Below are 26,106 nucleotides of genomic sequence, written 5' to 3'. Positions count from 1 at the left end.
TAACATTAATATCGCATGAATCATTTTCAAAAGAAACTTAAAACCCGAGTTGATAAAATGAAATTCCGTCATGTTTATTATTATTAATCTATAGGCGTTAATATTTGGAAATAGTTAACATACGTCATAAGCCTAATTTAGTTAATTAGGGCTTAGTATGTTGGGGGGTTTTTTTTTCTTCTTTATCGAGAATCAATTTGTTATTATTGATAAGACAAGATTTGTTTGTATTAATAATATTTGGGGGAAAAAGAATGTGGTTGAAAAATGCTGGAGGGCATTGCTCTGTTTATATATCACTTTACTGCCTACGCTGTGTAACACAAAATTTTTTGGTTAGCGACAAATGTTGGGAAATATTTTTATGCTTGTGTCATTTGAGTCGCTTTTAACCCAAGGTTTGAGTTCATTTACGTCTATTTTATATTATTTTAATTTTAATTTTATATTAACTTAATTTTAATTGATACATCGCAAGCGCAATGACACAAGATTCCCACTGCGAGATGGAAAGTAGTAAGTTTATTAGAGTTTACTTTTGACTCTCGTAACAAGGAGAAAAGAGGTAAGTAAGATGGAGTGGTATTGATGAAGGGGCCTTGTGAGGCGGCAACGTAACTCTCCCAGTGTACCTCGCGCATGCACGCCCCTACCTTTCGGTTGTTCGATTAATAAGTGCTGCCGCGTAGCCCCATACACCCTTTCGACGAGTCTAAAGAGGGAAAGGCGCGGGGGTAAAACTGCCTTCCATCTCGCTTTTTAGCGCCTGCACTGTAGGCATTTTGGATCTGAGAGTGCGCAAACACGGCACTGGAGCAACCCCCTTGTATCTCCCAATACTAAGGGTTGCCTACCCCCTTTTCCCGTCGAAAGGGTGCATTGTATTTGTACGAGAAGTTGCTTATATTTTTATGATAGAGGGGGAGCGTCCTTTAGGATTTTGTACTGTACGACCCCTACCTAAACGACACTGAGGATGCTGGGAGGACTTTGGTGCCGTTTCGACGGTTCCGTAGTAGATGGGGGTATAGAGGCACCGTTATAGGTATGGGGGTTACTACTCCATCCCTCTCTCCTTCATGGATTACGAGTCAACTCCGCACGCGCTATTAAATGGCGCGCCAAAATTTTAAACGTGTTTAGCCACGTGCGTACCTTTACTAAAATATTCCCGCTTTATTTTTCAGATGCCGCCATCTTGTTCAAAACTACGATAGCTAGTACGGTACCCGGGCGAATTTGTCGCCGGCCTTAAAGTTTTAAAAATTGGTCGGTGGGATTTTCGTCCGTCTACTTTACGGTACAATTCAACTTTTGCAGCATCAATAATCATTTGCCAAGGCCCAAAAACAACCCAATAAATAAATAAACAAGTGATATCTAGTTTACTAGGGAGAAGGTATAAATTCGCGCACCACATTTCTAGCAGCTTTATCTCCAGTCCAAACGTAGTAGGTCCGGAGTTAATCCCCGCCGCCTCTAAATTAATTACAACCAGCCAGCATCTCATTGGTTCTTGAAAACTCGTGCACGTCAGCGCGACGCGAATGAGAAAAAATTACAGTCATATTTTCCGACTGAGGAGAGGAGGCGAAATAGCCCGGCGGCATCCTTTTACGTCCCCCCTTGTATTTTGAAAGTGGGAATGGGACTATGGGACGCGGCGCGCGAATACTTAGGCAGGCATCTTATACCTTCTCCCTAATAAACTAGATATCACTTCTTGAATTGAAATAAACAAACTCGGTAATTTTCGTAGTAAAAATCTATAGTAGGCATAAATTTTTTTTAATAAATTAACTTTTCTTTCTTTAAAAGTTTTTTTTGACTGATAGATACACTGTGCAGTAAAAATTTTACATAACCGATTTTAAAATTTTCTTGTACGATTGTTTTGTTAAAACATTAATAAAATGTTGTGTGTATTTATTTTTAAAACATGTTTTTAATTAAAATTTGTTCTTTTTCGCCTTAAGTTGTGTCTAGCCTTATAAGTCTTAACTTGTGACGATCTGCAAGAACGCAAGCGGCCTCGTTGGACCCACCGCAATAATGCGAGCTCGAGAACACAGTCAGCAATTTGCCATTCATTTGAACCTTGCATTTACATTAATTGCGGTTTAAATTGCAATAATGCGCAAGTGCAAGTCTTATTTTAGTATGCCTAGCTGAGCTTAAAAGTATCGCTGTGACAACAGTCACAAAATGTTCCCAACAAGGTATAGTAAGCTTAAAAGTAGCGCTGTGACAATAGTCACAAAATGTTCCCAAACAGAGTAATTTAAATGCGTCCTACCTGAAATCCATTTTGTTTGACTTCGTGAGCTCTGATGACGTGTGATAGTCCGTTGCGAGTAAGAAACTCCTTTAAGGCATCCTCGCTGAAGGCGTGACCAGTTCCGCGGTTAACATTTGCGACAAAACCTCGAGTGTCTGTGATGTCATCGCTAAGATCCAATAAACTCCGTTCGGGGCTTTAAGTACAATGAATAAATTTCGATTTTTACTTTTAAACCATAACTTTTCCGTTGTTCTTAAGCCTTGTCAAGACAAAGGCTTAGCAAGTACACGAGAAATTCTTTAAACTCGCAACGAATTAACAAAGACAGATAAAAATGGGCGGTTCATTAAGCCTTGTCATTTTATAGAGAATAATTTATAATGCGATTGCCAAGGCTTCAAATTAACTTTAGCAAAGGCTTAACAAGTATACGAGAAATAAGGCCTAGAACCCGCAAAAATCAACAGAGATTGATAAAATGATAAGTTCGTTAAGAATTGTCATTTTGTAGAGAAGAATAATAGATTAGGATTGCCAAAACTTAAATTAAATCCACTTTAGCAAAGGCTTAACTTAAAACTACTATAAACTCCACAAGGCTTAACTTAAAACTACTATAAACTGCACAAGGCTTAACTTAAAACTACTATAAAGTCCACAAGGCTTAATTTAAAACTACTATAAAGTCCACAAGGCTTAATTTAAAACTACTATAAAGTCCACAAGGCTTAATTTAAAACTACTATAAAGTCCACAAGGCTTAATTTAAAACTACTATAAAGTCCACAAGGCTTAACTTAAAAACTACTATAAACTCCACAAGGCTTAACTTAAAAACTACTACACACTTCACAAGGCTTAACTTAAAAACTACTACACACTTCACAAGGCTTAACTTAAAAACTACTACACACTTCACAAGGCTTAAGACAAAGACAATCTACAACTACCCCAAGTCAAATTAGGCCTAAATCAACAAATCCAAACATTTTTTAAACCCAAAAAAAAAGAAAGAAAATCAAGTACTCACTTCAATGGATCATTCCAAAGTAATTCCCAGACTAAGGGCGCCATTCCTTGAGGATCCCGCAATGGACATGGAGTTTCCAAAATGGAGGATATTTTCCCGCTTCCATTTGTAGGTGGTGGAATTCCACCGTGAACGCAAAATATCTTATTATCAATAACCGCGGCAACCGGCATGACGTCGAAACACTGATTAATGCTTTCCCATAATTCATCTCCTGACTCTCCAAACTTTTCCAAACACTCTCTAAGCAAACCAAACATAAATTTAAATATTTAAAGCCCAGCCATTTAATTTAAATTCCATAGGAATCTTTCTTAGGGAATTATAGGATTTTATGGGAGAGAAAAAAATCACGTGTTTTTATAGGAAATTATAGGACTAAAAATGCATGCACATATATAATAATACTATTTTGGCTTAAACCAGGGATAGATTTAATTTTAGAAGTAGGAATGGAGAACAGAGTAATGTGGCTGGGCGCGCGTCAAAGTCCCGGACCCCCTTCCACGGGACGGGGGGGGGTATGAAAGAAGAGGCGGGGGTCATAGCGACAGAGGTAAAAACGGAATCACGTATTTTTCGCCGTCCCCGTCAGCAACGTCATCAAAATGTAGGGTTTAAGTGAGCAGCCAATAAGATAATTTAAGCTTTTCGTTACGTGTTGGAGGGAGGGAGGGAGGGAGGGGCTCTATACTGGGTGGTCAATGAGTCGGACTACTGAATTAAATACTAACCGTTCCGTTCTCCATTCCTACTTCTAAAATTAAATCTATCCCTGGTATATATAAGGTTAAATTTAGAAATTACCAATTGCTAATTGTATTTACAAGTAGGCCTACTAAGAAATAGACGAAAAGAGGAAAAACAAATCTGGCAAAACTTACTGATAAAACGTGAACATCTTCTGAATATGTCTCAATTCGTGATTCCCACGTAGCAGAAAAAACTTATCAGGCGCCATAACCTTCTGGGCAAAGAGGTAAGCGACCACTTCAACCCCGTAACTCCCCCGATCCACGTAATCTCCCAAGAACAAAAAGCTAGCGGGTGTCAAAACTGGTCCCATTCTCCATAAAGCCTTCTCAAAACAGACCAAATCATGGTAATTTCCATGAATATCGCCCAAGATGTAAGTAGGGGAGTTAAGCTTCAAAAGCCTTGGTTCATTGGCCATTATATCTTTAACTTGAAGACACAAGGATTGAAGACATCGAAACAAGGCTTGCATATCAACTTCGCCCCATGTAAAGGCGTCTTTTGGCAATTGCATGGCGGAATTAGGGTTCCTATCAATGTGTTCTTGCAATATTGAACGCTCGAAGTAACGTAGGCCTGATAAAAGTTCGTGTGCTCGGTTTTTAACATTGAAAGCGTCCATTGATGATAGACGATGGAAACGGAGTTCTTTGAATGTAGAGTTTGGGGTGGCTTGGGCGTCTAATTAATTAAGATTTAATTACCTCAAAATTTATTAGTTAATTTGTTAATTAAGCCTTTGAACCAGCTAGGGAGCCCAGTCAAAAATTTAAATTCCTTAAACAGGGTTCGAAAGAAATTTTTATATTGAAAATCCCCGACTTTTCCAGCTTATTCCTAAGGAGTCTACCAGAGCCAGTCCCGCCAGCCGGACTGCGTTACACCAAACTTTCGAGGCTCATAACTCTGGTTCTACTAGAGATGCGGGGATGTCCTTTGAGTATGTTATAGTCCTATTTGCCCCCCATCCAGCCGTACTAAAAACGTAAAGCTACGACAAACAGGGGCCGAGTAATTAAGGAAAATGTTCGTAAACATACCCTCCATAGTAATAGCAATACACCCAACTTTGGAGGCTCATAACTCTGGTTCTACTACAGATACGGGGATGCCCTTTGAGTATGTTATAGTCCTATTTGCCCCCCATCCAACCATACTAAAAACCTAGGGCTACGACAAAGAGGGGCCGAGTAATTAAGGAAAATGTTCGTAAACATACCCTCCATAGTAATAGCAATACACCCAACTTTGGAGGCTCATAACTCTGGTTCTACTACAGATACGGGGATGTCCTTTGAGTATGTTATAGTCCTATTTGTCCCCCATCCAACCGCACTAAAAACTTAGGGCTACGACAAACAGGGGCCGAGTAATTAAGCAAAATGTTCAAAAACATACCACCTTCCATAGGAATAGCATTACACCCAACTTTGGAGGCTCATAACTCTGGTTCTACTAGAGATACGGGGATGCCCTTTGAGTATGTTATAGTCCTATTTGCCCCCCATCCAACCGTACTAAAAACCTAGGGCTACGACAAAGAGGGGCCGAGTAATTAAGCAAAATGTTCAAAAACATACCACCTTCCATAGGAATAGCATTACACCCAACTTTGGAGGCTCATAACTCTGGTTCTACTAGAGATACGGGGATGTCCTTTGAGTATGTAATAGTCCTATTTGCCCCCCATCCAGCCGTACTAAAAACGTAAAGCTACGACAAACAGGGGCCGAGTAATTAAGGAAAATGTTCAAAAACATAGCCCCCTCCATAGGAATAGCGTTACACCCAACTTTCGAGGCTCATAACTCTGGTTCTACTACAGATACGCGGATGTCCTTTGAGTATGTTATAGTCCAATTTGCCCCCCATCCAACCATAGTAAAATCTTAGGGCTACGACAAACAGGGGCCGAGTAATTAAACAAAATGTTCAAAAACATACCCCCTACATAGGAATAGCGTTACACCCAACTTTGGAGGCTCATAACTCTGGTTCTACTAGAGATACGGGGATGTCCTTTGAGTATGTTATAGTCCAATTTGCCCCCCATCCAACCATACTAAAAACTTAGGGCTACGACAAACAGGGGCCGAGTAATTAAGGAAAATGTTCAAAAACATAGCCCCCTCCATAGGCATAGCGTTACACCCAACTTTCGAGGCTCATAACTCTGGTTCTACTACAGATACGGGGATGTCCTTTGAGTATGTTATAGTCCAATTTCCCCCCCATCGAACCATACTAAAAACGTAGGGCTACGACAAACAGGGGCCGAGTAATTAAACAAAATGTTCAAAAACATACCCCCCTACATAGGAATAGCGTTACACCCAACTTTGGAGGCTCATAACTCTGGTTCTACTAGAGATACGGGGATGTCCTTTGAGTATGTTATAGTCCAATTTGTCCCCCATCCAACCGTACTAAAAACTTGGGGCTACGACAAACAGGGGCCGAGTAATTAAGTAAAATGTTCAAAAACATACCCCCGCCCCTTCCGTAGAAATAGCGTCACACCCAACATTGGAGGCTCATAACTCTGGTTATATTAGAGATACGGGGATGACCTTTGACTATGTTATAGTCCTATTTGCCCCCCATCCAACCGTAATAAAAACTTAGGGCTACGACAAACAGAGGCCGAGTAATTAAGGAAAATGTTCATCCCACCGGACCTGAGTCGTTCAACAGTTAGCGTCCCAGTCCCCCATTATCCTTATAGGAAAAATAGGATTTTGTAGGAATTATAGGCTTACCCCTGGGCTCCCTGCGCTTTCATTTCAGAAATAAAAATATTGTCCCTTCCCAAACTTATCTCTTAAAAATTACCATTGAAATCCCACAATGTTAGAACATCAACCAATGTTCCACTTCTTTTAACTTTAACTGCATGTGTGGCCAATTCGTAGCACATATCATCAACACGTTTTTCACTAACAACTTCCTCGACTGTAAAATTCTTATCGGAAGTTCCACTAAGTTTGGGGCATTTAGAATTATCAGGCACTTTCCTTCTTTTAGACGTTTCGGAAGAATGGTCAAGGTTACTGCAACTAAAACCACCCCCGACAATGTTAATTACTAACAAACTACATTATTGTGTCTCAGACTTAAGCCTCGGTTAAAATTTACCCCCATTTGCGAATTGTTGTAAGCGTAGAGGAAGGAGCTCTAAGTAGTAAAGAAGTGCCTCTAAATTTCAACTGTCCTATTGCGGTTAAGAATTCGTTCAATGGTAATGGTCCTCCGGCGGCAGTGCCGAAAGCTTGGGCGCTTTTTATTGCGCTAGATAATACCGTTGCTTCGTCAGTTGGAAGACCTTTAAGTCTGTTTATATCCATGATCAATCGTCTGGGAAGCGAATTGTAAAAAAAAAAAACAAAGAAATTCCTAAGCCTCGGCATTGTAAAATGGAAATTCTCGCGTCTTGGAAGCGTAAAAAACAAATTCCTAAAGGCCGGGCGCCGTAAAAAACAAATTCCCAAAGGCCGGGCGCCGTAAAAAACAAATTCCCAAAGGCCGGGCGCCGTAAAAAACAAATTCCCAAAGGCCGGGCGCCGTAAAAAACAAATTCCCAAAGGCCGGGCGCCGTAAAAAACAAATTCCCAAAGGCCGGGCGCCGTAAAAAACAAATTCCTAAAGGCCGGGCGCCGTAAAAAACAAATTCCTTAAGGCCGGGCGCCGTAAAAAACAAATTCCTAAAGGCCGGTCGCCGTAAAAAACAAATTCCTAAAGGCCGGTCGCCGTAAAAAACAAATTCCTAAAGGCCGGGCGCCGTAAAAAACAAATTCCTAAAGGCCGGGCGCCGTAAAAAACAAATTCCTTAAGACCGGGCGCCGCAAAAAACAAATTCCCAAAGGCCGGGCGCCGTAAAAAACAAATTACTTAAGGCCGGGCGCCGTAAAAAACAAATTCCTAAAGTCCGGGCGCCGTAAAAAAACAAATTCCTAAAGTCCGGGCGCCGTAAAAAAACAAATTCCTAAAGTCCGGGCGCCGTAAAAAAACAAATTCCTAAAGTCCGGGCGCCGTAAAAAAACAAATTCCTAAAGTCCGGGCGCCGTAAAAAAACAAATTCCTAAAGTCCGGGCGCCGTAAAAAAACAAATTCCTAAAGTCCGGGCGCCGTAAAAAAACAAATTCCTAAAGACCGGGCGCCGTAAAAAAACAAATTCCTAAAGACCGGGCGCCGTAAAAAAACAAATTCCTAAAGGCCGGGCGCCGTAAAAAAACAAATTCCCAAAGGCCGGGCGCCGTAAAAAACAAATTCCCAAAGGCCGGGCGCCGTAAAAAACAAATTCCCAAAGGCCGGGCGCCGTAAAAAACAAATTCCCAAAGGCCGGGCGCCGTAAAAAACAAATTCCCAAAGGCCGGGCGCCGTAAAAAACAAATTCCCAAAGGCCGGGCGCCGTAAAAAACAAATTCCTAAAGCCCGGGCGCCGTAAAAAACAAATTCCTAAAGCCCGGGCGCCGTAAAAAACAAATTCCTAAAGCCCGGGCGCCGTAAAAAACAAAGTCCTAAAGCCCGGGCGCCGTAAAAAACAAACCAGCAAAGCCTTGGACAGTAAGTAAACTTACAGGAACTCAGAATACTCCATGATGCCTTCAGACGTCCTGCTATAATACCGGAAGATATATCGACACCTTAACTCGGCAGGAGGTCCACCATGTTGAGTACAAGGTTCCATCGCGGCCAATCCCAAAAGTAAATCTCTAAAGGTCAGGAAGTTCAGACTTTGCGCGTCAAAAGACCGAAATAAGTCAGGAATTCTATGGGATTCCTCCCAACCAAGGCTTATAACAAATTCCCTAAAGGTCTGAAGACTCATGGTTTCCGATGGAAGGCAAAAGTGTAGGAAAACATGGAATAGTTGTAATTGTTCTTGTTCCGTGAACTTGGCGGATTCGAGTAACATATCGTAAACGGATTTAACAGAGTTGGAGGATCTCGTGGCTTCTTTGTGATTGGCTTTGGTGACTAAAGCGTTCATATCGGGCTTTACTTCGACCATCGCGAGTTGGAAGATATTTTGACTGGCTTGTTTTAGGAATTCCAATATTTCAGGACCAAAAAGAATGGCCGGTTTCTCTTTAAAAAGTTGGATAACTTCGTCTAAAGAATACCATTCGATTGGGGAGAGAGCGGACTGCGAAAGTATGAGAAGAAAAAGAAAGGGGGACCAAGGCTTAACAAATTTTGATTAAAAATAATCGAAAGGGAATTCAACTTGTAAAATAATTATTTATCTTTAAGAATATGTCTAAAATCGGCTCAATTTTTGTATATTATTGGTATTAAACCGAAGAAAACTAATGATGCATTTCGATTTGTTGCTTGAACTACATAAATATTGGTTTGTCAGTTAGACAACGAGGCTAGAAGTCTAGAACAAAGTTCGTCTAACCAAGGCTTAGCAAATTCTGATTAAAAATTTTAACTTTGTTAAATAATTATTTATCTTTAAGAATATGTCTAAAATCAGCTGAATTGCTGTCTATTATAGCTATTAAACCGAATAACACTAGTGATATATTTCGATTTGTTGCTTGAACTACATAAATATTGGTTTGTCAGTTAGACAACGAGGCTAAAAGTCTAAAACCAAGTTCGGCTGATTAGACCAAGGCTTAACAAATTTTGATAAAAAATAATTAAAACGGCATTCAACTGTTAAAATAATTATTAATCTAGAAAAGTATGTCTAAAATCAGCTAAATTTCTGTGTAATATAGCTTTTTAACCGAAGAATAATTATGATGTATTTCGATTTGTTACTTGAACTAAATCAATCTTGGTCGGTTATCAGTTTGACAACTAGGAAAAATATAGAACAAAGTTCGTCTGCTAAGACCAAGACTTACCAAATTTGATTAAAAATAATTTAAAGGGCTTTCAATAGGTAAAATAATTATTTATCTTGAATAATATGCCTAAAATCAGCTAAATTATTGTATATTATAGCTAATAAACTATAAAACACTAATGATGTATTTCGATTTGACAGTTTAACTAAATAAACCTCGGTTTTCAGTTAGACAAAGAGGATAGAAGTCTAGAACAAAGTTCGTCTGCTAAGACCAAGGCTTAACTTAAAATAACTAAAATTGCCGTTTATACTTAAATCTATGAGTAGTTTTTTTAAATTTAATGAATATTTCACTCACCTTGTCATCATCAATCTCTACAGTGCCAGGAATATCAGCAAGATAACAGACTCTGGCATAGTATGTTGAATTAGGAACTAACTGAAACCTAGTTAACTGTAGCACCCCTAATATTTTGGCTTGTGCATGGACTTGTTGCGCCAGTTGCTCAGCTTTAAATAGCCAGTTATCACAGGGCGCCGTTTTCCCATAGGGTAGCCAAAGGCCTTTAAGATTGTCACTGTGCTTCAAGACAAACTTGATTTTATTAGCATTGTCAATGCTTTTAACATAACGGACAAGCACTGCTACGCAATCCACTATTTCACCAAGACAGTTGGACGCCAAGTTTGTGGTTCTATTGTTCTGCATGACTAGAATCTAAAATGGTAAAAAATAATTAATAATTTGTTTTTTAATAATTTTGAAATTTTGGAATCTAGCCAACAATATGCCAAAAGCAGATAAACTAGGTTAAGCCTTGGTTCATCATACCTTTATTGCTTTCTAGCTAATTCAACATCAGTTTAAGTAGTTAATACGCATCCTTTGTTCATTTATGAGATATAATTATTTAACATAAATAAACACTGTCATTAAAATACAATGATAAGTGTTAAAATTTAATAATGTTCTCTTCTAAAACCGCGTTGAACTTCACGCGGGTCAACGGTCAACCATCATTCTAATTTCCTTTTCCTGAACAGTGCTGGACATGAGATTTTCACATATTGACACAAATAAAGTAAAAAATTGTAATACTACCTAAATAATCCTGGAAATTTAAAAATTTTAAGTTTTTATACGATATTTATCAATTTTTACAGTAAACTTTGTAAAATTTATCAAAAAAATTACCAAAATTAAAATGTCCAATTTTTTGAAGTCTTATGTCTAGCTCTGTTAGTAAACTTGTAACGATGTTACTTGACACTGCGCAACCTTTGAAAACAGTAGTATATAAGCTTACACACACTGTCAAGCAACACAAATAAAAGAAAAAATAGATCTTTCGCGAAATTTCATTGTTGTGATACTACTTTACTAGAGACTCAGAGAGTGGCGAATTTGAAATCATATTTCGACTTTTTAAATAATAATCGTCTAAAATTAGAAATAATCTTGAAATAAAGTGAGTAAATTTAAAATAAATAAATAAATAAACACCGGGTTTTAAAAACTTATAAATAAAATACAGTTGTTTTATCTTTTATAATTAAAAGAAATAAATGTGCTAAGCCTTGGCTATAATTAAAGCTACTTCCGATTCCCGAAAAATACGAAACCAATTTCAAAAAATCTGAAAACAAATTAGAATTAATTAAATAAACAAATAAATACATATAAAAATTTATTTTGTACAATAAATCTGGCCAATGCAAAACGACGTTTTCAAACAAAGGTAACTAATAAATATAAGAGAACTAAGGACAAGTTATCTTTAAACTTTCTACTTAAATCTTTCTAGTTACTTTCCAAACATATTAGGCCAAACATACCCGCCAACAAGTATCTCTGAAAATGTATTAACAACAGCTAGTTACTCATCAGGAACAAGTTCTGTAAATGTTGGACCAGCCAGTATATTTTCTTGGGCACATACAGTCCCAACCTACATGCCCTGGGCCCCTAAACACCCTGATTGCTTAAATCCCAGTGGAAATATCACGCTGGCAGCGAGTCCAATTGTCCAAACTCCCTCAAATAAATCTAGCGTAGTTCGTTTTACAGCCCCACAACCTTGCACCTCCCAAACAGCTTCCGATTGGGAACTATATAACCTCGGTAACACTTGCAATGGAACTACCCATAGTTCCAATCAACATCTTAAACGAAGAAGTGATGATTTTGAAGAGTATGAATGAAACAATTAAAATGTACTTAAAAACACGGAGTTAATTAAAAAAAAATAATCATAATTAGATGGCGTCCTACAAAACAATACATTAGTGAAGAAAAAATGGCCGCTAAACTCGGGAAATTATCGTTAAATGAGGATAATGTAACTGTAACTGTTCCTCTTGAGAGTTCAAGTATTCCAGCTATTCCGTCTACAAGTCGTGATGGAATGTAATTAAATATATTGTATATTAAAGATTTTATATAAATTTAATGTTAATTTTGCTGCAGAAAATTTGATTATGAATCAGACAGTGACGAAAGTTTTGAGGAACGTGTTAAACCAAAAGGGAGTATTGATTTTTCAGAGGAACTTAAAAGATTATTGCAACCCGATGCATTGATGGTTAAATCACTTGTTAAAGAAATGTTAGTATTTCCTATAAAATCCTATATTTCATATAATTTCCTATAAAATCCTATGTTTCATACAATTTACTATAAAATTCTATATTTCATATAATTTCCTATAAAATCCTATATTTCATATAATTTCCTATAAAATCCCATATTACATATAATTTCCTATAAAATCCTATATTTCATATAATATCCTATAAAATCCTATATTTCATATAATATCCTATAAAATCCTATATTTCATATAATATCCTATAAAATCCTATATTTCATATAATTTCCGATAAAATCCTATATTATTGAACCTATCCTATAATTTCATGAAAGGTCCTATAATAATTCTTATATTTTTGACATAATCCAAGTTTTCCTATAGTTTAGCATAAAATCCTATACATTTTTGAGCCTGCCCTATATTATCCTATAATTTCATGAAAGGTCCTATAATATCCTATAATTTCATGAAAGTTCCTATAATATCCTATTATTTCATGAAAGGTCTTATAATATCCTATAATTTCATGAAAGGTCTTATAATATCCTATAATTTCATGAAAGGTCCTATAATATCCTATAATTTCATGAAAGTTCCTATAATTTCATGAAAGTTCCTATAATTTCATAAAAGTTCCTATAATATCCTATAATTTCATGAAAGATCCTATATTATCCTATAATATCATGAAAGGTCCTACAATATCCTATATTTTTGACTTAAAAATTTGGGTATCTTTTGCAGTAATAAGCCTAATATGGCTTTGGTACTTTGGGAACCACCCGGTAGCGGAATTCGGGATAAAATATGGCAAAACCCTCCACCAGAAACAACAAGGGAATCCTCATCTTCAGATTCATCTACAACAACAGTTACAAATACAGATTCAATTTTCACTCCATTAAGAGGGAGAAATTTAGGAGCTGCCGATGTTGGAATGGTTTTTGCTGAGGCATTGAATAATAATAACAGTTCTAACATACCTAATCTAAACTCGGTTAATAGCGACAGGTAATTTAAAAAAATAGGCCTAAAATTCACCTACCTTATTCCCTATGCGCAAAGAGAAGGCTTAAGGTCCTCGCCAAGGCTTAAGGTCCTCGCCAAGGCTTAAGGTCCTCGCCAAGGCTTAAGGTCCTCGCCAAGGCTTAAGGTCCTCGCCAAGGCTTAAGGTCCTCGCCAAGGCTTGAAGTCCTCGCCAAGGCTTAAAGTCCTCGCCAAGGCTTAAAGTCCTCGCCAAGGCTTAGTCTGGATTTTAGCTAAGGAATCTGGGAAGGGCTGAAAATAAGCATAGGACACACTGGAGTCCAACTAAATATTAAAATGGTCCATATTTTTTTTAAAAAAACTAAGGGGGTCACTGGACATTTTGACCAATAACTTGATGATTATACACTTTAATAAATTAAATGCTTGTGGATCAAGTTCAACTGGTCAACTTAATCAATTAAAAACGGTCAAAGGTTAACCATTTTTAGTGGACAATGTCCAGTCAGTTTTTTAATTTAAAGTTCTGGGGCTTTACTGGTCACATGTTCGTTTTAAAAGAGTATTTATTTCCCGCCCTGGACCCTGATATAGCAGTTGTTAAGCCTTGGCACACATGGGGTATAATAAGCCTTGGATCTATAGCTTTAACATTGAAAATTTAAATTTCAGGTTGCCATCTGCGTTTGTTCCTTCATCAAGTGTAACAACTGAAATTGATGATGAAATGGAGTTATAAAAAAACAAAATTAACATCGGAAAACCTTCAAACTACGAAGGAACAATATTATAAAATAGAATATCAGAATTTACGTGTATATTTTGAGTACTTGTGTGTGAAAGAGTGAATGAACATATGTGAAATTACATGATAAAAGTTGCAAAGAAAGCAACAATTTATAGAAATCATCATCTCTTAACGTGTGATTGTTTCCATCACAAAAGCATTTTTTGTTTTCTTATTTTTTCGTTTTAATGATAATTAATCAAAGTTGGTTGGTTAATTAATTAATTTCTAAACTTTTCCCGAGTTTTTTAATTAATTAATTTCTTTATTAATTAATTAATTAAGCATTCATTAAATCATCTTATATTCAAAAAAAAAAAGTGTTGAAAATTAATTTCATTTTCATGATATTCTTTACAAAAACAAACAAAGTGTTTTTTGATCTAAAAATAAATTAATTTTTCATATCATAATTATTGTAATTTAATTTAATTACCGTGATTTAATTATTTTCAGTAATTATTTTTAGGGATTTTTATCTTCTAGATTTTCAAATAGAGAAGATAGGAATGTGTTGCCGTTAATAATGCTTGTTGTCATAACAAAGTATTCCATTGGAGCTGGGATTAAAGTTAATTAATTAAGTTAATTTAATTTAAAAGGTTATTAAGGGATTGTTTACCATCATCTTGTTGTGATAGAAATCTAAGTGCAGCAATTTCAGCAAAGGTACAACCGCCTAAGAAAACGACTAGAGTTGTTCGTTGTTCCTCTAGACTAGATTGAATTGATGAGCCAGAACCACCTTTATTTGAGAAAAAGGGGAATTTTCAGGGTTTAGAGTTGATTAAAGGGGGATTTTTCAGGGTTTAAGGGTTGACAAAGGGGATTTTTCAGGGTTTAGAGTTGATATAAGGGGATTTTTCAAGGTTTAGAGTTGATGTAAGGGGATTTTTCAGGGTTTAGAGTTGATATAAGGGGAATTTTTCAGGGTTTAGAGTTGATAATAGGAGATTTTCCAGGGTTTAAAGTTGATAATAGGGGATTTTCCAGGGTTTAGAGTCGATACAGGGGATTTTTCAGGGTTTAGAGTTGACAAAAGGGGATTTTTCAGGGTTTAGAGTTGATATAAGGGGATTTTACAGGGTTTAGAGTTGATATAAGGGGATTTTTCAGGGTTTAGAGTTGATATAAGGGGATTTTTCAGGGTTTAGAGTTGATATAAGGGGATTTTTCAGGGTTTAGAGTTGATATAAGGAGATTTTTCAGGGTTTAGAGTTGATATACAGATGGGGAATTTTCAGGGTTTAGAGTTGATATACAGATGGGGAATTTTCAGGGTTTAGAGTTGATATACAGATGGGGAATTTTCAGGGTTTAGAGTTGATATACAGATGGGGAATTTTCAGGGTTTAGAGTTGATATACAGATGGGGAATTTTCAGGGTTTAGAGTTGATATACAGATGGGGAATTTTCAGGGTTTAGAGTTGATATACAGATGGGGAATTTTCAGGGTTTAGAGTTGATAAAATGATGGGGAATTTCCAGGGTTTAGAGTTGGTTAAAGGATGGGGAATTTTCAGGGTTTAGAGTTGATAAAAGGATGGGGAATTTCCAGGGTTTAGAGTTGGTTAAAGGATGGGGAATTTTCAGGGTTTAGAGTTGATAAAAGGATGGGGAATTTCCAGGGTTTAGAGTTGGTTAAAGGATGGGGAATTTTCAGGGTTTAGAGTTGATAAAAGGATGGGGAATTTCCAGGGTTTAGAGTTGGTTAAAGGATGGGGAATTTTCAGGGTTTAGAGTTGATAAAAGGATGGGGAATTTCCGGGGTTTAGAGTTGATAAAAGGATGGGGAATTTCCGGGGTTTAGAGTTGATAAAAGGATGGGGAATTTCCGGGGTTTAGAGTTGATAAAAGGATGGGGAATTTCCGGGGTTTAGAGTTGGTTAAAGGATGGGGAATTTCCAGGGTTTAGAGTTGATAAAAGGATGGGGAATTTCCAGGGTTTAGAGTTGATAAAAGGATGGGGAATTTCCGGGGTTTAGAGTTGATAAAAGGATGGGGAATTTCCGGGGTTTAGAGTTGGTTAAAGGATGGGGAATTTCCAGGGTTTAGAGTTGATAAAAGGATGGGGAATTTCCAGGGTTTAGAGTTGATAAAAGGATGGGGAATTTCCGGGGTTTAGAGTTGATTAAAGGATGGGGAATTTCCAGGGTTAGAGTTCACCAAAGGGGATTTTCAAGGGTTTAGAGTTGACTAAAGGGGGATTTTCAAGGGTTTAGAGTTGACTAAAAGGGGATTTTCAAGGGTTTAGAAAATTATAAATTAGAAGAAGCATAATTACGCCGTCTACGAAGTCCCATTGGAATAATCTGCTTCTCTTCCACAGTAGGTCCAGGTAAAATATTCAAAATATCTGTAATCGCTCTCCAACCAGGTTGAGTTACAAATTGTACTAATCTAATACTAAGAGGAGCATAAACACTGTGAACATAAGCAATATCCGTTGGTTTTTGCTCATTAACATCTTCAACCAATAACCGCAAAGTTTTCTTTATAGTAGAAAAGGTCTTGTTCCCTTGAACTTTAAGAAGTCCCGCTTGTTCCAAATTGCTCAAAGTAAGCAAATATTGAAAACCATAAGTTTGAAGTATTTCTCTTCTATAATAATCCAAGGTTTTCTGTTTCAAGCCTCCATTTATAACAGATTGTATGCAAATTAGTCTCAAAACCTTAAAAAAATTAAAATTAATTAAATTAATTTAATTTAATTAGATTAAAGAAAGTTAATTGAATAACTAACTTTAAGTATTTTCTCTTGTTTTGCAATACAATCATCAATGTACGCGTTAATTTTATCAGTTTCCAAACCATTCATGAATTCTATAATTAATATTAAACTAATTAATTAATATTAAACTAATTAATTAATATTAAACTAATTAATTAATATTAAACTAATTAATTAATATTAAACTAATTAATTAATATTAAACTAATTAATTAATATTAAACTAATTAATTAATATTAAACTAATTAATTAATATTAAACTAATTAATTAATATTAAACTAATTAATTAATATTAAACTAATTAATTAATATTAAACTAATTAATTAATATTAAACTAATTAATTAATATTAAAACTAATTAATTAATATTAAAACTAATTAATTAATATTAAAACTAATTAATTAATATTAAAACTAATTAATTAATATTAAAACTAATTAATTAATATTAAAACTAATTAATTAATATTAAAACTAATTAATTAATATTAAATTAATTAATTAATATTAAACTAATTAATTAATATTAAATTAATTAATTAATATTAAATTAATTAATTAATATTAAATTAATTAATTAATAATTAAGTTTAATTATAAGTCTTTAATTAACCTTGCTCTAATTGTAAACCTTCCAAAAAATCTTCAGAATCAGTTCTTTCCTTGATTAACTCGGCAATTGCAGTATCTAAATCATCCCAAATTAATCTCAATTAAATTAAAATCTAATATTAATTAATTAGTTAGTTAATTAACAAAAGCCTACGCATAGCTAGGGACTTCTTTGCAGCTTGCAATTGCGGTAATCTACCAACAAATTGCTTTATTTCACTGACTGATTTTGCTCCGTGTCTTTCCTACAAAATTCAATTTAATTCTTACTCCAATTAAATTAATTTAAATCTTAATTTGGATTAATTAAAATTTACATCAAATTGCGACGATAATTGTTTGGCCTTTTTACTTAAAATAGGACCAACTGCGTTAAAATTCTTGTCCCTTAATTCGGCATATAATTCATCTGCAGAGCTTAAAGCAATTTGTTTATATTCATTGCAGATTTCTTCCGAGGCTGCCGTCTCTTCAGAACCAAATTTCTCGGGTGGAACCTTAGACGAATCTAAATATGATCATTATTTTATGTATTTTATGCTAAGTAATTTGGATGAAAACCGATTGAAACACTCTGTTTCAGATTAAAAATGACAAACCGAGGCTTAGAAATTGACAAACCGAGGTTTAAAAAATTGACAAACCGAGGTTTAAAAAATTGACAAACCGAGGTTTAAAAAATTGACAAACCGAGGTTTAAAAAATTGACAAACCGAGGTTTAAAAAATTGACAAACCGAGGTTTAAAAAATTGACAAACCGAGGTTTAAAAAATTGACAAACCGAGGTTTAAAAAATTGACAAACCGAGGTTTAAAAAATTGACAAACCGAGGTTTAAAAAATTGACAAACCGAGGTTTAAAAAATTGACAAACCGAGGTTTAAAAAATTGACAAACCGAGGTTTAAAAAATTGACAAACCGAGGTTTAAAAAATTGACAAACCGAGGTTTAAAAAATTGACAAACCGAGGTTTAAAAAATTGACAAACCGAGGTTTAAAAAATTGACAAACCGAGGTTTAAAAAATTGACAAACCGAGGTTTAAAAAATTGACAAACCGAGGTTTAAAAAATTGACAAACCGAGGTTTAAAAAATTGACAAACCGAGGTTTAAAAAATTGACAAACCGAGGTTTAAAAAATTGACAAACCGAGGTTTAAAAAATTGACAAACCGAGGTTTAAAAAATTGACAAACCGAGGTTTAAAAAATTGACAAACCGAGGTTTAAAAAATTGACAAACCGAGGTTTAAAAAATTGACAAACCGAGGTTTAAAAAATTGACAAACCGAGGTTTAAAAAATTGACAAACCGAGGTTTAAAAAATTGACAAACCGAGGTTTAAAAAATTGACAAACCGAGGTTTAAAAAATTGACAAACCGAGGTTTAAAAAATTGACAAACCGAGGTTTAAAAAATTGACAAACCGAGGTTTAAAAAATTGACAAACCGAGGTTTAAAAAATTGACAAACCGAGGTTTAAAAAATTGACAAACCGAGGTTTAAAAAATTGACAAACCGAGGTTTAAAAAATTGACAAACCGAGGTTTAAAAAATTGACAAACCGAGGTTTAAAAAATTGACAAACCGAGGTTTAAAAAATTGACAAACCGAGGTTTAAAAAATTGACAAACCGAGGTTTAAAAAATTGACAAACCGAGGTTTAAAAAATTGACAAACCGAGGTTTAAAAAATTGACAAACCGAGGTTTAAAAAATTGACAAACCGAGGTTTAAAAAATTGACAAACCGAGGTTTAAAAAATTGACAAACCGAGGTTTAAAAAATTGACAAACCGAGGTTTAAAAATGTCAAACCAAGGCTTAAAAATGTCAAACCAAGGCTTAAAAAATGACAAACCAAGGCTTAAAAATGACAACCAAGGCTTAACAACATTGTTCCCTCTAACTTACTGTTCTCAATTCCAAAAAAATGATCAATTAATCCTTCATAAGTCAACTGAGTTGCTAAAGGAGTTAGCAAATCAACAGACCGATCCAAAAGTATAAGATTATCAATTTTGGGTGGAACTTGTGGTTCATTTCCAGCTTGTTCTCGTCGGATACGCGTCATAAGATCAAAAACTTGCTATTTTAAACAAAATTTATAAATTAATTATCTTTAGTTTAAAAGTCAGGTTACTTTTCATGTACTTTTGCACATTTTCCTTTTCCATACACATTAGGTATGACACCATACAAAAACTGCATTGTCACTAAAGCACGCGCAACATTTAACATGTTTGTCATGACATTTTCAACATGACATTCTTTAAAAGTCTCCGGAAGTTCCAGAGACAATACATCACTGTCAACTGGGAATAAATCAACGGCATAATCATCTATATTCCTAAAATTCCCATAGACTCCTCTATCCTATTAATATTTTTAATTATTAAGTTAATTTTAAATTAATTTCAGATTTAATTAATGTACTTTAAGCTTTGTTTCACACAGAAAACATTTTCTAGGGACAAAGAATATGTGGTAATCCTTTTTCTTTGTTTGTTTATCACGATCTTCTCTATAAAATCATGATTATTTAATTTAATCATATTAAGATTAAGATTAAAATTAATTTAATTTAATTTAATTCATACTTTAATATATAATCCGCTATTAAATCCATTAGTTTTAATTTTCCGCGTACAAGAAAGATTATATTTTGAACGTCAGATTTTTGGTGACGTTCAGAATGTAGATGAAACATTTTAATGACATTATGTTCCTAATTATACGCGGATGTTTAATTTGACATTTATTATGTTTGTAATTAAAGAATACCGGAAAAACTTTACTTTAGCTCGCGCATTTTAAATACAGTTTTTTCAACAAATATCATTTCTTGGAGGTTAATCATATGATAATTAAATACATTTGAGGTGCGGAAACTATTTTAATCAATGTTTTCATGGCTTTCTTCATCCATATCAACAGTTTATCGGAAGGATTTCTGTGTTAGTGTTAAGCGGATTATAAAGTTCCCCAGCCATTTTAAAAAAAGTTATGGTTGGGTCTAATGATTTGGAAAAGGAGCAATATTTTGAGGTAAAAAAGCATACAAAATTTAGTAATATTTTGGAAAAGGGGATATTTATGCAGTTGATAAGCCTTGACAATAACAAAAGCACGAATGACTAAAAGTGCGCCTCTTTTTAGGGTAGAAAGAAACTACAAATAATAATTTTTTGGAAAAGGTGGCAATAAACAAGCTAATTAGCCATAATTTGGAAAGGTATCAATAATTAGGGGTAAAAACATATTCTATTTAGTAAAATTTTGGAAAAGGGGAAATTTATTCAGTTGATAAAACTTGATAATAACAAAAACAGGCGCACATCTACCCGCTCATGGATAAGGGAATAAGAGGGAATAAATTACAAAAAACATGGGAAATATTGATGTAAGTTAGTTTCCGCACCTTAAATTAAATTAATTATCATATAATTAACCTCCCAGAAAAGATATTTATTGAAAAAACTGTATTTAAAATGCGCGAGCTAAAGTAAAGTTTAGCCAGAATACCTTTAATAAGGCGTATTCCGCAATTAATCCAATAGGTCCAATAAGATCTTCGTCCCAAATAATCGCCTAATTAAGATTAAGTGTAATTTTAATAGCCAAGGCTTAGCGTGTTTTTTGGATAAAAATTCGTTTCCGTACCTTAGTTCCACTGCATTTATCGAGACAATCTAATAACCTTCGTCTAGCATCATCCCTTAATAATGAAACATTAATTCCATTCGTTAAATGTGACATTTTAACACTTAATTATTAAAAAAACAAATTTATTAGTAAATAGCTCGAGTCCTAACGCCGCCATTAACGGTAACCAGCTCCCCATTGTGTAATGTCGTCACGTGACTGACAGAAGAAGTTAAAATCGACGCTGATTGGTTAAAATAAAGAATAATAAAATTATCGGCTAATTTGAACGTTAAACATTAGTTTATTATTTTAAATTTATTTTTTCAACTTCAATGATTACAAAATTCAGAAATATCAAACATTTTTAAGATTGATACAAATATTTTCGTTCTAACGCCGCCATTAACCAACAACTCTCCACCCCTTGCGTAATGCCACCCACGTGACTGACAGAAGAAGTTAAAATTCACGCTGATTGGTTAAAATAAAGAATAATAAAATTAAGTGCTAATTTGAACGGTACACATTAGCCACGTGGCTGACAGAAGAAGTTAAAATCCACGCTGATTGGTTAAAATAAAGAATAATAAAATTAAGTGCTAATTTGAACGTTACACATTAGCCACGTGGCTGACAGAAGAAGTTAAAATCCACGCTGATTGGTTAAAATAAAGAATAATAAAATTAAGTGCTAATTTGAACGGTACACATTAGCCACGTGGCTGACAGAATTAGTTAAAATCCACGCTGATTGGTTAAAATAAAGAATAATAAAATTAAGTGCTAATTTGAACGGTACACATTAGCCACGTGACTGACAGAAGAAGTTAAAATCCACGCTGATTGGTTAAAATAAAGAATAATAAAATTAAGTGCTAATTTGAACGTTACTCATTAGCCACGTGGCTGACAGAAGAAGTTAATATCCACGCTGATTGGTTAAAATAAAGAATAATAAAATAATGTGCTAATTTGAACGTTTTTTATTATTTTACATTTATTTTTTAACTTCAAGGTTTACAAAATTCAGAAATATCAAACATTTTTATGATTGATACAAATATTTTCCAATTCCATTTTTTCATTGGAATCTTTCAAACATTTCCGGATAAGCATTAACAAACTTTCTTTTAGTACATCAGTTTGAATATAATTAGTAAGGAACTGTTGTAATATTGAAGTTATTAGAACTTGGGGTGCATTTTCAAAAATTTTCAATACAATATAAATTTCGCCTTCACGTAACAATTTCTTAACCAAACTGATACAATTTGGATTGACAAGAAAATCAATCCGCTGCGACTGTTTCATTTCTCGGCAAATGTAAAGCGTTATTGTTGCTTTAGTGGAATTTTTTCTTATAGAACTTTCTAATAGTGAACAAATATGGTTCTCATCCAAAATATCAACAGTTAATTTAAAAGTTTTGAAAAATAATGGATGCCAAGGATGACATAAGAACTTTTCCAGAAAAAACAATGGACAACTATGAATGACTTCAAGTTGTTGCTTCTTTTCCATTTGATTTAACAATAAACAAATTATTTCTACGGTGTAACTACGTGAAGCTGCACACCGTATTCTAGAGATACTAGTTTGTTTCTCCTCCACGTTCATTTTATTCCAAAAATACTTCGCTGCGTGTTCGTTTCTAGCTACTTCAAAAGCATAATCATAACCAGATTGAGACTGAACTTTTGGAAGTTTTCCGGATATTTTATAACACCAAAATGTGGTTAAGGCATTGGCCGCATTGTTCTTTTTCTCAATAATATCTAAATCTTTATTATGGAAGTCTTCAGGATTCAATTCTTCCCACAGGCTATATATCTTGTTTTCCAAACAATACCGACAAGCAATTTTAAAACGCGAAGCTACATCAATCCTAGCATCATTGACAATAAGTGACGCCATTTTCAGGTGGTTAACTGTCCCATACTGAGTCCAAATTAACTTAGTTGAGTACTCCGAATCAAAAGGAGAGGGTAGATTCAAGTTCAGGTTCATGTAAACACCAACTGCTTTTTGCCATTCATTACCAACTGCATTTATAAAGAAGTCAAGTTTATCTCGAACCGAGAAAGGTATTCTTAGTTTAACGACTTCGCTACGGACTATTTTCTTCATTTTATATACTTTATATGTTTCAAATACATTATTAGAATGGCGATTAAGTACATTTTGAACTTTTGGAGAATTCCATAACATGGCTACAAGTTTAATAAGGGCTAAGTCTTCTAAGGTATACATGCCAAGGCTGCTGAAATCCATTTTCTCTGGTTTCTCAACCATTTTGAGGCTTCTTCTTAACCCAAAATGTTAAGATTTTATGGATTAGTGCTTGATTAACACGCTTTAGTATATATTTTTAACAGTAATTAAATTGAAACGAGCTAAATACAATCGTTTTCAAGGATACTGGATTATACGTTATTCCCTTTGTCCAGTACTACTAACTCCACGACTGACGAATCCACTCCACCAAAGAGAATATAAGGGATGAGTGGAAGCTCCCCCGCTCCACAAGCGTAAATAGTTATGTCTCGCTTAAATTATACTAGCGGCAAGGCTAGCGGTACGAGGGAGTTTCCGGCTCAATAGCGCCACCTACGATACCATTTAATGTCTCAAACGGAAATGCCTCGAGACAAGTTTTGCCCCTCTTTCCACTCCTCCCCTATACTCTCTTTGACTCCACGAGACCACGAGTCCACGACTGGCGAATGGACGAATCCACTCCACGACTGACGAATGGACGAATAAACTCCACGACTGACGATTGAATCCACTCCACGACCAGAGAGAATTTAGAAGGGGAGTGGAAAGGGTGATTTGGAGTTGGAATGTAGCGCAACGTCGTCTGCTAAACGTTATCTAGGCAGGTCGACTTCCGGTATGATGCGTTTGTAACAGAGAGATTTTAGAACATGTGACCGGAAACTCGCCTACCCCAAAAAGCTCAACGCGACAGATCTTGTTTGGGCGTCATCACGTTTAATAGAGTCAAAGGGGGGGGCTTCTACTCCTCTTCTAAATTCTATCTGACCCCATATTGCGTAATACCACGTGACTGACAGAAGAAGTTAAAATCCACGCTGATTGGTTAAAATAAAGAATAATAAAATGAAGCGCGAATTTGAACGTTAAACATTAGTTTATAATTTTACATTTATTTTTTTAACTTCAAGGATTACAAAATTCAGAAAAAATCAAACATTTTTAAGATTGATACAAATATTTTCTAATTCCATTTTTTCATTGGAATCTTTCAAACATTTCCGGATAACCATTAACAAACTTTCTTTTTTTACATCAGTTTGAATATAATTAGTAAGGAACTGTCGTAAAATTGAAGTTATAAGAACTTGGGGCGCATTTTCAAAAATTCTCACAACAATATAAATTTCGCCTTGACGTAAAAATTTCTTAACCAAACTGATACCATTTGGATTGACAAGAAAATCAAACCGCTGTGATTGTTTCATTTCTCGGCAAATGTAAAGCGTTATTGCTTTAGTGGAATTTTTTCTTGTAGAGCTTTCTAATAGCGAACAAATATGATTCTCATCCAAAATATCAACAGTTAACGGAAAAGTTTTGAAAAATAATGGATGCCAAGGATGCCGTAAGAACTTTTCCAGAAAAAACAACGGACAACTATGAATGACTTCAAGTTGTTGCTTCTTTTCCATTTGATTTAACAAGAAACAAATTATTTCTATGGTGTAACTACGTGAAGCTGCACACCGTATTCTAGAGATACTAGTCTGTTTCTCTTCCACGTTCATTTTATTCCAAAAATACTTCGCTGCGTGTTCATTTCTAGCAACTTCATCGTGAATAGCCACTTCAAAAGCATAATCATAACCAGATTGAGTCTGAACTTTTGGTAGTTCACGGGATATTTTATAACACCAAAATGTGGTTAATGCATTGTTCTCTTTCTCAATAATGTCTAAATCTTTGTTATGGAAGTCTTCGGGATTCATTTCTTCCCATAGACTATATATTTGGTTTTCCAAACAATATTGACAAGCAATTCTAAAACGCGAAGCTACATCAATCCTAGCATCATTGACAATAAGTGACGCCATTTCCAAAAGGTTAATTGTCCCATACTGAGTCCAAATTAACTTATTGGAGTACTCTGATTTAAAAGGAGACGGTAGATTGAAGTTGTAGTTCATGTGAACAAAAACTGCTTTTTGCCATTCTATACTAATTGCATTTATAAAAACGCCAAGTTTATCGCGAACTGAGAAAGGTATTCTTAGCTTATCGACTTCGCTAAGGACTATTTTCTCCATTTCATGGCGGTTAAGTACATATTGAACTTTTGGAGAATTCCATAACGCAACTGCAACTTTAATAAGGGCCAAGTCCTCCAAGGTATACACGCCAAGGCTAAAATCGACTTTCTCATCCATTTTGAGGCTTATTATTAACCCTAAATGTTGCGATTTTATGGATTAATACTCGGGTAACACGTTTTAAAATATATTTTTCACGGTAATTAATTTTAAACGACTTAAATATGCTCGTTTTAAAGGATACCGAGCCGCTAACCCTAATACAACATTGGATTGGAGGCGCCATATTGCACCAACGCCGCCGATTTGGCGCCAAATTGAAACCGATTTGATTGGTCTAGGCTATAGAACGTGTTTTAAATTTTGGCCAATGAAATTGAGGCAATAAATTGGCGGGAAATTCAAAATAATTTTGTTTCAAAATTCTCGCAGATTTTGAAATTTCAAATAAATAAAATTTCTTATAAATTATTAAACTAGCTGAAATATGAATTCAAATATTGCTTATTCTTTAACCTTTCGAGAATCTCACCTTACAGCAAAACCTTATAAACAACTTATAATAA

The 26,106-nt window shown here is 34.9% G+C and overlaps 3 protein-coding genes across 5 annotated transcripts; 1 reads left to right on the top strand and 2 right to left on the bottom strand.

The window, feature by feature from the left end:
• Positions 1 to 1,750: 1,750 nt before the first annotated feature.
• LOC149615781 (uncharacterized) lies at positions 1,751 to 10,914 on the bottom strand. Its single transcript, XM_089856990.1, has 9 exons — positions 10,706 to 10,914; positions 10,232 to 10,591; positions 8,645 to 9,213; positions 7,203 to 7,421; positions 6,900 to 7,123; positions 4,196 to 4,748; positions 3,312 to 3,554; positions 2,297 to 2,474; positions 1,751 to 2,097 (listed from the first exon to the last, which is right to left on the bottom strand). Exons 2-9 carry the CDS (start codon positions 10,580 to 10,582, stop codon positions 1,972 to 1,974), a joined length of 2,463 nt encoding a protein of 820 aa, XP_089713116.1. The 5' UTR covers positions 10,583 to 10,591; positions 10,706 to 10,914; the 3' UTR covers positions 1,751 to 1,971.
• A 279-nt stretch (positions 10,915 to 11,193) lies between these two features.
• On the top strand, positions 11,194 to 14,651 carry LOC149615780 (uncharacterized). Of its 2 annotated transcripts, XM_089856993.1 has the most exons (7): positions 11,194 to 11,342; positions 11,434 to 11,612; positions 11,679 to 12,065; positions 12,134 to 12,280; positions 12,341 to 12,478; positions 13,209 to 13,475; positions 14,124 to 14,651. In XM_089856993.1, exons 2-7 carry the CDS (start codon positions 11,587 to 11,589, stop codon positions 14,188 to 14,190), a joined length of 1,032 nt encoding a protein of 343 aa, XP_089713119.1. In that variant the 5' UTR covers positions 11,194 to 11,342; positions 11,434 to 11,586; the 3' UTR covers positions 14,191 to 14,651. The 2 variants fall into 2 exon arrangements, with proteins under 2 accessions (XP_089713119.1, XP_089713120.1); XM_089856994.1 differs by lacking the exon at positions 11,194 to 11,342 and having other exon boundaries at positions 11,415 to 11,612.
• LOC149615779 (vacuolar protein sorting-associated protein 33A-like) lies at positions 14,239 to 21,432 on the bottom strand. 2 transcript variants are annotated; one of them, XM_089856992.1, is made up of 14 exons: positions 21,246 to 21,432; positions 21,108 to 21,173; positions 20,183 to 20,310; positions 20,019 to 20,106; positions 19,737 to 19,958; positions 19,497 to 19,671; positions 17,903 to 18,093; positions 17,740 to 17,830; positions 17,587 to 17,661; positions 16,983 to 17,062; positions 16,524 to 16,911; positions 14,861 to 14,983; positions 14,675 to 14,798; positions 14,239 to 14,621 (listed from the first exon to the last, which is right to left on the bottom strand). In XM_089856992.1, the coding sequence occupies exons 1-13, from the start codon at positions 21,339 to 21,341 to the stop codon at positions 14,704 to 14,706; spliced, it is 1,818 nt and encodes a 605-aa protein (XP_089713118.1). In that variant the 5' UTR covers positions 21,342 to 21,432; the 3' UTR covers positions 14,239 to 14,621; positions 14,675 to 14,703. The 2 variants fall into 2 exon arrangements, with proteins under 2 accessions (XP_089713118.1, XP_089713117.1); XM_089856991.1 differs by having other exon boundaries at positions 14,239 to 14,798.
• Positions 21,433 to 26,106: the final 4,674 nt, after the last annotated feature.

Source organism: Phalangium opilio, unplaced genomic scaffold, assembly GCF_054372755.1.
Source record: "Phalangium opilio isolate 3A_F unplaced genomic scaffold, DU_Popi_V2 ptg000217l_1, whole genome shotgun sequence".
In the NCBI taxonomy this organism is placed as follows: Eukaryota; Metazoa; Arthropoda; class Arachnida; order Opiliones; family Phalangiidae; genus Phalangium; species Phalangium opilio.
The sequence above is the reverse complement of the archived record's forward strand: the minus strand, read 5'-3'. Positions and strand labels throughout refer to the sequence as shown.

Excerpts from the sequence above, each read along its gene's own strand:
- LOC149615781 (XM_089856990.1), bottom strand. The coding sequence starts at position 10,582 with ATGCAGAACAATAGAACCACAAACTTGGCGTCCAACTGTCTTGGTGAA. Across the intron at positions 9,214-10,231 it reads TAGAGATTGATGATGACAAG|TCCGCTCTCTCCCCAATCGA; the intron begins GTGAGTGAAATA and ends ATACTTTCGCAG. Across the intron at positions 3,555-4,195 it reads AAGATGTTCACGTTTTATCA|AGAGTGTTTGGAAAAGTTTG; the intron begins GTAAGTTTTGCC and ends TGGTTTGCTTAG.
- LOC149615780 (XM_089856993.1), top strand. The coding sequence starts at position 11,587 with ATGCAAAACGACGTTTTCAAACAAAG. Across the intron at positions 12,281-12,340 it reads TCTACAAGTCGTGATGGAAT|AAAATTTGATTATGAATCAG; the intron begins GTAATTAAATAT and ends ATTTTGCTGCAG. Across the intron at positions 13,476-14,123 it reads AACTCGGTTAATAGCGACAG|GTTGCCATCTGCGTTTGTTC; the intron begins GTAATTTAAAAA and ends TTTAAATTTCAG.
- LOC149615779 (XM_089856991.1), bottom strand. The coding sequence starts at position 21,341 with ATGTCACATTTAACGAATGGAATTAATGTTTCATTATTAAGGGATGAT. Across the intron at positions 20,107-20,182 it reads ATAGCGGATTATATATTAAA|AGAAGATCGTGATAAACAAA; the intron begins GTATGAATTAAA and ends ATGATTTTATAG. Across the intron at positions 16,912-16,982 it reads AACAAGAGAAAATACTTAAA|GTTTTGAGACTAATTTGCAT; the intron begins GTTAGTTATTCA and ends AATTTTTTTAAG.